Source organism: Montipora foliosa, chromosome 1, assembly GCF_036669935.1.
Source record: "Montipora foliosa isolate CH-2021 chromosome 1, ASM3666993v2, whole genome shotgun sequence".
NCBI lineage: Eukaryota > Metazoa > Cnidaria > Anthozoa > Scleractinia > Acroporidae > Montipora > Montipora foliosa.
Genome location: NC_090869.1, coordinates 71,927,198 through 71,937,672, shown reverse-complemented (window position 1 = coordinate 71,937,672; position 10,475 = coordinate 71,927,198). Strand labels below are relative to the sequence as shown.

General features: G+C 38.9%; 1 protein-coding gene across 1 annotated transcript; it reads right to left on the bottom strand.

The window, feature by feature from the left end:
* Positions 1-4,744: 4,744 nt before the first annotated feature.
* LOC138007689 (E3 ubiquitin-protein ligase TRIM71-like) lies at positions 4,745-8,104 on the bottom strand. The gene has a single exon (XM_068854745.1). The coding sequence runs from the start codon at positions 8,053-8,055 to the stop codon at positions 5,815-5,817; it is 2,241 nt and encodes a 746-aa protein (XP_068710846.1). The 5' UTR covers positions 8,056-8,104; the 3' UTR covers positions 4,745-5,814.
* Between the last annotated feature and the right edge of the window lie 2,371 nt (positions 8,105-10,475).

Here is a 10,475-nt window from a genome sequence, read left to right as displayed (position 1 = left end):
ACACGAAGTCTGACAACACCCGTCTTCATTCCGTTTGTTTGTTTGTTTGTTTGTTTGTTTGTTTGTTTGTAAAGGTCACAGCAAATGTTGTGCAATCCACACAGAGAATAAGCTCTGCTGCAGCTTTGAAGCAAATTTTGTGCAATCCACACAGACAATAAGCTCTGCTGCAGCTTTGAAGGGAACTGAGGATAGAAAAATCACGACAAAGTTGTCTTTGAGGTTTTATTTTTATTAATTAAGCAAGGTTACACCAAATATTAAGCAGAATGACGTCAAAACGAACTGTCCTAATTGCTCTTAAGTGTATATTTTCCTAGACTTAAAAACACACATCGTCTACATGAAATTAAATTACTGTTCTCATAATATATACCAAGTAAGAGAGAAAATTTGATCTTCCTGTGTCGTTTTCGCAACAGCATCAGCATTGTTTCATATAAATACGACACGGCTTTGAAAAGTTCACTTAGAACCTATAATTGCCTTTAATCGCTAATCAGAGGGACATTTACAAAACTCTCAAAATTTTTAATTTGTGGCGCGAAAACTCATTTGTACCGAAACTTAGAGTCATATTAAAACTTGGTTTAAATTATCAAGCAGTATAAACTAGGACAAAAGAAATTGTAGTCTAACTCCCTATAATTTTAGGGCCACTGCCCATCCCCTTCGTATTTTATCTTTTCTCGTGATGCAATGGGTTGCCTCTTTCAAAGCGGGTATTAAGCAAAGTAATTTGGAAAAGATGATTCAAGTGGATGAATTATCACGCGCGCGCGTACACTTGATTTAAAATCACCTTTAGATGGATATGAGTATGAGAACTACATACCTGATTCTCTCTTAACTTTATAATCTCTTTCTCTAACAAGTGTAATATATACGAATAAAATACACTGTCCAATACTGAGCTTACAGCGGTTAAGAACTCAGAAAGCGGTGTTGATAACATTGATTAATTATTATACAAGCATTCTTCACTCCGTTGGCTAAAATGAAAGCAATTTGTTCTTTGTTGTGCATGGAAATAATCCGCTTCTGGAATTCTTTCAACTGGCCTGTCTTTGATAGTGGAGATCAAGGCAATTCGCAATGGGTACTTTAAAATCAACAGATCTCCGACAAACAAGCGTAAATTTAAAACCTCTCACTTTTTTAACCCTGAAATATCTAAAATTGAAGCTCTCCCGCTTTTAATTGTGGAAACTAATATATTGATTTTAAAAAACGATTCAAATGAAGACATTCTCATTGTAATTGGGAATTTGTTCACCGACAGAGGAATTTTAATAACGCTGAACAACAAGAATCAGGAAAAATTGAACTTCTATTCAAATATCTGAACACGATGGTTATTATAGTCGGTGACAATTATTTTACCATCGCTAAGGACTGCTGTAGAGCCTGGGACATTGAACTCTCCTGCCCTTGTCCCTTTTGCTCCAAACTTAGTTACAAACTCTCCGCTGAGTTTAAACGCCTGCACTCGGTGATTCAACTCATCACAAACCAGCCGGCAGATGTCCCGCTCTGTCCATTGACAGGAAGCCAGGGTGATCGAACTTTCCATCCCCCTGATTTTGGCAAGGCCATTTCTTGGCAATAACCTTTGAGGTAGTTTCAACGAAGTAAAGATTTTCACAAATTTAGTTTTCGTGACGTCATCACATACTGATATAATACTCTCGATAGACGTTTTTTTACTCGGGGATACCGAGTATTAAAATGGCTTTGAAAACCGGAAGAGCAGAAAAATGCACAATAGAATTAGGACGCGGGGACTTTATTGGTAACCCCGAGGGAGAGGTTGTAATTGAAAATATAAACATCTTTCAGATGCCAACAAACTTGGGAACATCTCGCGAAGCTAGGGTAAACATGACGAACACCAAAGCGAATGAAAGGATCCTAAATAAGGAATTTTTTCACCTCAGTGACATTAAGATAAACTGACAAAAACGTTAAATTGTTGCCAAATCCACGTTATCTCTATCTTTGTTAATTGGTATTGTAGCCATACGTGTTAACATAAATTGTCTATGAGTTATTGGATAATTACTCGGAATACCTGAAAGGTATCGGTTGACTTTAGGTTGGTGCCGCAAAATGGACAATTCTTGAGTTTCATTCACGTGATCAACAGCCATGTTTTTCAACGAAAACAAAAGACGACGTTAGCATAATAATAGCTTTCAATTCCCGGAGGATTGGATGGGACACCAACATGGCCGCCATTTCATTGTTTGGGGACACCAACATGGCGGCCGTGACGTCATGTGAAATCCAAGAACAGAATTTCCTTGGCTAAAAGCAAATCACTTGATCCCTTGGAGCAATACATTTCACCTCCCTCTATAACGAAACTACGTTTTCCAACAACAATAAAATAACAGCCGTGGTGTCGAATGTCTTTGGAGGGGATTTCTGCGCGCCCGATGCTTCAAACAGCCTCAATTCTTACAGAGTTCAATGAAAATCCGGACTTAAAACATGCGGTGGAGCAACTAAAAGCGGCGGGAGCTGTGTTGGGGTTTCAATGTGAAACTTTTAATGACGTTCGCCGATTTAGAAACACAAGTCCATGTTCTGAGTGAAAGCTCAATAGCAGCTGAAGATTGAAAATGCTGGATTCCGTTTTCTGGAAATATTAGAGACCTTTTACGGTTAGATTCTAGGACGAGAACGAGTACGAGATTTGACTGCCCATTTTTAGCGAAAATACTTAGAAGATTTATAACCCGGACGATTAATATAACTCTTTGTTAGCAGTGTAGATTGCTCAGTTATTCTTATTACTGGTAGCTGAGTCTTTTTGCTGATCGAAAAATGACAAAACTGCCACCGTGTTGTTGAAATGTTTTGACACGACATTTTTGCAAAACCTCCTACTAAAATGACGACGGTATCACGTTTTCCCCGCCAAAATGACACTGGTTTACGCGCGCGCACTGTTGTTCTATGAAAAAAACTCGTCCTAGAATCTAAAGCTCTCTACTATGACTAAATCTTGCGTGTCGACAACATGATGAAATTGTCAGTACAGGACTCCCAGCAGCGGTACGTTGGAAATGCCTGAAATTTCTTTTTCTTTCAGCTGTTCTTTGTACGAGCATCATCCGCGGGTGTGAATTTTTTAATTGTTTCACGGTCTTCATGTTTATATAGCTACCTATAGAGGGAGGTCACCACATTATTCACAACACTGTTAATTTCGAAACTATGCAGCTGCTTCAGTGCCAGTGTAGCTGGTAAGAGGAGGGCTATATTTGACTTAGCCACATTAATTACTAGAATGATTTTCACAAGTTTTCTCTCTCACTATGCGAGTGTTTCACTCTCCCTTGGTTCACTGGTTTCACTTTGTACGCCACCCCTGAATTGCGTAGATTCACGTTTTTTTTTTTCCGATCCGACAACCTGTACCAATTCAAACTACTTCTTTTGCTTGCTGACCTATTGAGCGATGTTCACCAATACGTTATCCGCTGTTATGGAGCCCTCCAGATTTTTTCTATTCACGTATTATCGTTTACTCTAACGATGCGTAATTATTTTGACCACAAATTACCTTTATTCAAACAAATCGCACTTACTTATGATTTAGAGTCTCGTTAGCCAAGGGTACTGTCACATGGAACTCGCCACTTATTCTTTGATTACACGTGACGTCACGGTGGCCATGTTGGTGGAAAGAACAATAGCGAAAAGGTCTTTTGGAAATTTGACTCTATATGTTGTGATGGAAAACCTGAGCAACGTTTTCCTATTGTTCTGGCACCAACATGGCCGTCTTATCGCGTGAGTGCAATCAAAGAATCGAAACCATCTCAAGAAGTGCATGCTCGTATCCTCAAACTCCAGTCCTACAAGACTTTGTTTCTCAGTTCCCTACCTTTTTCATTTTCTTCCAAAGCGACTGCCCAATGCACTTTTAATAATCCAAGATTAATGCTAGTTTATGTAATTTGTTTCCAGATATTTTTACATGCAACGCCGTAGGGCCTATTTGGGTAGACTTTCATTTACCGGATTAAAATGGCGGAAGACAAAGGAAACCTTGTTATTCGTGCAGTCTTGTCTTGCTCTCAGGTTCTTAGTGAAGAGAGAAAATGGCGGCGCACGTGGAAGGCTAATGAATATTTATTTTCTTTCAAACATCAGACCGAGCTTGGCCAGCATGCGGACGTCTCGGAATACAGACTTCCGCTCGTCTAAAAATAACTTTCGTAGACATGACATATCCCAAGGGCTGGACCGGGAGCCTCCCTCTCTGTCCCCTCATTTTCTCTTGGTATTGTTAAGTTCCCTTTGTTCTTTTGTATTATGGACATTAATCATTTCAGATCCGGTATATGAAAGACCAGGCGCCTAATTGTAGTTAACAACATCCGTCTTCATTCCGTGGTGTTTAATAACCAGTTTTTCGAGACACCGTTTGTTTGTAAAAGAACAAATGTTGTCAATCCACAAAGAGATTAAATCTCTTTGTGGATTGACAACATTTGCTCTAGTTTAACGTAACGTTCAAACAACGATCAGCAGTTTTTTATCGGGTTAAAAACACGACACGAATGCTTTTAGACCAGATAATTTTTTTGAACGGCTTCAACAAGTTTTATCGTTGAGCTGATACGCTATTTTGCTCATGAATTATTAATACTTTTTTAATGCAGCCATGAAAGACATGGAAGCAACTGAGGGATACTCGACAGAGGGTTGAAAAATCACAACGGATTTGCCTTTTACGTTTTATTGTGATTAAGCAAGGTTACACCAAGTATTAAGCAATACCTACGTCAATGTCAAAACCAGCTATCGTAATTGCTCTACAGTGTACATATATTTCTAGACTTAAAAAATATTGCTACAAAACACACATCGCCTTCAAGAAATTAAATTACTCTTCCCAAGGTATTATCATGCTAAGAGAGGAAAAAATGTGGTCTTCCTGTGCCGTTTTCGCATCAGCTTTAGAATTTTTTCACAACTATGACTTTCAAAAATTTACTCATTTGTACTGAAAATTCGCATCATATTAAACCCTTGGTTTAAATAATCAACCACTATAAACTAATGTAACAAATTCGTCCACCATTTTCCAAAAGTCTCGTTCAGTGCAGCGGGCACTTGTGATGCAATGCGTCCACTCTTTCAAAGCGGGTATTATGTGAAGATGATTTGAAACGGATGATTTGGATAAATTATATATCAAGCTCGATCTAAAAAGCGGTGGATAGAAGAAGCAGATGTCGAATTCTCTCTTAGCATTATAATCTCTTCCTCAAACAAGTGTAATATATGCGAATAAAATCTTACAGCGGTTAAGAACTGAGTACGCGGTGTTAAATTAAAGAAACACGCCTTTTTTAAAACACCTAACATTGATAAGTCAGTATAAAAGCCATCTCCTCTCCGTTGGTTAAAATAAAAGGAATTTGTTGTTTGTTGTTAATGGAAACAATTTTCAGCCAAAATTCTTTAAACTGGCCTGTCTTTGATTGTGGAGATTAAGGCAAGTCGCAAACATACAGGAACAAATTTTGATTATTCATGCTGGGGTACCTTTATAATTAAGAGATCTAAGACAACCACGCGTAAATTCAAAACCTCTATAATACATTGTTTTAACCCTGAAATATCTAAAATTGAAACTCTATGCGCTTTAAATTGCGTAAACTACACCACAATACTACTTTTAAAAACGATTCAAATGAAGAAATTCTCATTGTAATTGGGAACTTTTTTACCAACAAAGGAATGTTAAAGTCGCCGACGCTAAATGACAAGAATCAGGCAGGAAAAGTTATACATCTATTCAAAAATCTGAACACGATGGTTATTATACTCGGTGACAATTATTTTACCATCACTAAGGACTGCTGTAGAAACTGGGACATTGAACTCTCCTGCCCCTGTACCACGTGCTCCAAACTTAGTTACAAACTCTCCGCTGAGTTTAAGAACCTGCACTCGGTGATTCAATGCATCACAAACCAGCAGATGTCCCGCTTTGTCCACTGACAGGCAGCTAGGGTGTTTGAACTCCCCGTCCCCCTTCCCCTGCTTTCCAAATTTATAAAGAAACGCTCCCTCCCTATTAAAAACTTTTATACAGTGATCACCGAAGTCTGACACAATAAGATAGTTGTCGTGTTGTATACAATGAAAGGGCTTGATGAAAGAACCTTCACTACCGATAGTGCGCAAAAACCGACCATCGAGTGAAAAGATTTTGATTAATTTGTTATCACGACCGGCAACAATAATGTTGCCATCGCTGTCAATCGACAGGCCACAAGGAGTCTGAAGCTGGTGATCCCGGCTTCCTTTTCCTCCAAACTGATTAAGAAAATGACCCTCATCACTAAACAGTTGAACTCGGTGGTTGTTACTGTCTGCCACTATAATCTTATTATCATGAAAAGCTATTCCAGCAGGAAAGTTAAACTCTCCCTGCTGATTACCCTTCTTATCAAACGATCTTAAGTGAGTTCCATTACAAGTAAATATCTGTACTCTGTGGTTACCAGACTCACTCACTGCAATCTCATCTTTGTCATTCACTGCTACCCCCCAAGGTTTACAAAGCATTCTAGCATCCGAACCTTGTTGTCCAAAGGATAACACAGGTCTGAACTGCCTGTGTTTGACTTGAACCTCAAAAGGGCTGCCACGAACATGTTCTCCATTAACTTTTACGGATGCCTGACATGTTCCGAGTTTTTTGGCAAAATAGTTAATCTTGTAAGTGCCATCTTTGTTATCTTGTATTTGAGGCTTGATCGCACTGTCACGGCCTTCACGAGTTTCGATTTCCAGTGTCACGCAATCACGTTCTTGGTGACATTGTTCTTTTTGTGTGTTCCTTGTTGTTACAACAATCTCGGCTTTGAGTCCAACAGTTCCTTCGCGGATTCCTTTTCCCTCGGCGCTCGAGTATTTCGGGATAGTTTTGGTGATAAAACTATCAAAACAGCCTATATGTTGGAATTTTAGATCATCAAATAACTTTTCGTTCCCTTTAAAGACAAAAGCCATGACATGTTCGATGTCGGAGTTACCTGAATCTTCTTCTTCAGCTTTTTCCTGAACTATTTTGTCCAGAAATTCATGGGGCTGCATGATTTGAGCGTTTGTGCTTCGCTTTACAATCATTTCGGTTTTTTCAATTTCTGCTTCTTGCATTTTCACGTCTTCTTCAATCTCGTGTCTTTGCTCTCCTAGAAGCTGCAACGATTCTCGCACTTTGTTTTCCACCTCATCAAAGATGTGATTCTTTTGCGCTTCAATGGCTGCAATGAAACTGTCGGCAAACTGCTGCACGTCGCTTTTCACTCGTGCGGCTTGTTCTTGAATTGAAACGCAGTTTTTATCAATTGTCGCAGTCCTTGTCATCTTCTCCTGCGCTCTTCGTTTCTTTGATTCAATTGCTGCATTGACTATCGATTTGCGTTCCTTTGCGGCATCTTCCAAAACAATTTTGGCGTGACCTTCGTGATCTGTAAGAGCACAAGCGTTGCAAATGGCTATTTTGCACACCTGACAATAAAACTCCAATTCTTTCTTCTCGTGTTTCCCACAAAGTGTTGGCTGCTTTAAAATGTTCTCAAAGTCTTCGTCTCGAAAGTCTTTCAAAGCCAATACGTGGTGTTCTTTATTGCTCCTTAGCCCGTTATGCAGAGGGAGGCAGTCACCACACCAGAACGAACAACAAGTGAAGCAGTAGGCAGATTCTCCGCTTGTTTTCTCGCAATTTCCACACTTGATGCCACTCGTATTGCACTCTGTGACAGGCAAAGCATCCAACAAACTGTTGACTCGAAAGTTTGTTGGAAAAGCGTTAAGATCACCGTTCCCAGGGATCCTGAAGTTTCGCCTGCACTCTGGGCATGAAATAGTATCTCGGATTCCGCACGTTTGTTGAATCCTTTGCAGGCAATGAAGGCAAAAACTGTGTAAGCAAGGAAGCTGCTTTGGATTAGTGAACCTGGTCATACATACAGGACAACAAACGTGTTCATGAATATTGTCTAGAAAGGTTTTGATATCCATGACCAACGCAGAGAAGTATGATGGACTTCCGTGTTGAACTCGCGTTAAAATGAACAAAACATCTGTGTGACTTTGGTTGATTGTTGGCACGTTTTGTGATCTAAACCAATTAAAATGTCTGAAGTCAAGTGTTTCAGTATCTCGGATTTCATAGAAATTTACGTCATCAAAGTGTCACGTTTTTTATGAATTTAAGCTGATGTTGCTCAGTGCATTTCTAAGGGTGAAAGCACAGAAAGGGTAAACACGGCATAAAGAAGGCATGTCTTGATTTTTCAGCTTAGCCGACGTATTTTTTTTTTTTTAATTGGACATAAAGTAAATAACATATACAAACAAAGATGGTACGTTATAAATAACAGTTGTGGTATAAAAAAGAAAACAAAGAAGGGAGAGCGTTAGTCACTACATTCTATTACTTTGACATTTTCTCAATACCATCTACTACATAGAGGGGTTACAGGATGGTACAATTTTCTAATTTCCATTGCAAATAAATCTTGTTAATAAAATCCTTAACGGATCAATTTTTTTTCCAATACCTTACACCGATGAATATATTTTTTCTGATATAGAAGAAGTATGCCAAGTCTGCGTTTTTGGGAAATAGTCAAGTTGAAAGTAAGGAGGTTCTCCAAGAACATATAACAAACAAGCTGATTGCTAGTGAGAGTCTATCTTTGTGTTCACGGTGTGTGCCATTGAACCACCCAAGTGTAAGGCTGTACAGGGGCACCCAACGAAGATATAGTTCAAAAACACTTAAACATAGCATTGTCAAAGGTATTTTAGTATTTAAACGGTAGAAACAAGCATATTTTTGTCCCCTAAAACTTTTTCATCTGTTCGGATTTCCTAGCTGAAAGTCTAGTCATCCCAAAAATTATGGCGATTAAAACTTACCTTTTCGAAAATTTCAGCCAGAAAAAAGGCTCCCGAAAATTCTAGGTGACCTTTTTGGGGTAAAAGTGGGCAATTATACCATTTTTTAGATGTTCGAAAATCCTAGGACAGGCAGGCAAGCAAGAAATTTTACAACAAATGTTCCGAAAATTCGAGATCTCAAATCGTCTTCCGAACAGATACTTTCCGAAAATTGACGTTGGGTGTCCTTGGCTGTAGAAAGAAGTGGAATCAGGAATCTTCTTCTACTCTAAAAATCTCAGAGGACGTAAGTTTAGATCTCATGATTTTACTTTGTAAAAACTATTACCGTATAAACTTTTTAAAAAAAAAAAAAAAAAAAAACTAATAACTGAGAAATCTACTGCTGTCCCAACTTCTATTAAGACGGCTTGGGAGAAGCAATTTCCTGTGATTTAAAATAATTGGCAAAAGGGGTTTACACTTCACTGACACTTATGCCGCTTCTAAAGATAATAAATTAAGACAGTTTTCCTGTAAGTTTTTGCATAGAATTACGACTAGAAAAGAGTTGAAAAGATTTAAATTGTCTGATTTAAATTGTCCGATCTCTGTCCTCGATGTTAAAATACACAAAACACACACAAAAAAAACTGATCCCACTCGGAAACTTGTCAGCGGCACCCAACACGAATCTTCGGTGAAACGTGTTCGGGAGAGTCAAACCCCCCGCAGGCGAAACAGCTGGAAAATGGCAGAGAAATGCTTTGCAAAGTGCGAAATTCACGACGGCGTCAAAAGCAAAAGATCTTCCTGTGGGACGTTTTCGTCTATTCTCAGTCTCCTTTAGTTTCAGTAAACCAATATGCCACCTGGTCACGTGACCGAACTCTGTCGATAACAATTTTGCAATAGGAATTTCAGTCCAAAGAAACAGAGAAATTAGAAAGTGAAATGCAATACATCCACTGGATCGTTATCTTTTAATTTCGTAATCTTAGAAACAAACTTTCCTCCATTTCTTCCGTGGCAAGTCAGTTCAGCCTCGTTTTGAAAAGTAGTCTAGGTGTATTTGAATTTTTTTTTTCTCGTCAAAGTAACACTGGTGACCACCACGACGCTTAAGTCACGTCGTAAATGGTTCATTACCCACACCAATTGGCTGATAGTTAAATTCAATATCGGCAAGAATGATGAGGTAAGAGAGGGGATCGCTATGCCCCATCATAGTTTTTAAAAAATCTATTTTTAGTTTCACAAAGATATTTTAAGTTCTCATACCCAATGTCGCGCGGTTAGATGATCAGCGCCTGGGAGAGGCTTTTATCGCTTTTTACTTTGTATTGCCACAACCACTTTCCTTTACGTCGATTAAAAAGCTTTCCACTCTTTTCAATATCAAAGCTTTTAGATTCGTCGACGAACGTGATCCCTACTGTGGAGGCCATTTATTTCCACAAGCTGCGCAAGCCGCGCATACTTAAAATTTCATTTCGTGATTACAGCTCGCCAATCAGGTGCCTCTCTAAAAATAGCTGCGTAGCTGAACCATGCGG

What these genes read in the sequence shown, in the direction of transcription:
- LOC138007689 (XM_068854745.1), bottom strand. Translation starts at nt 8,055, where the DNA reads ATGGATATCAAAACCTTTCTAGACAATATTCATGAACACGTTTGTTGT.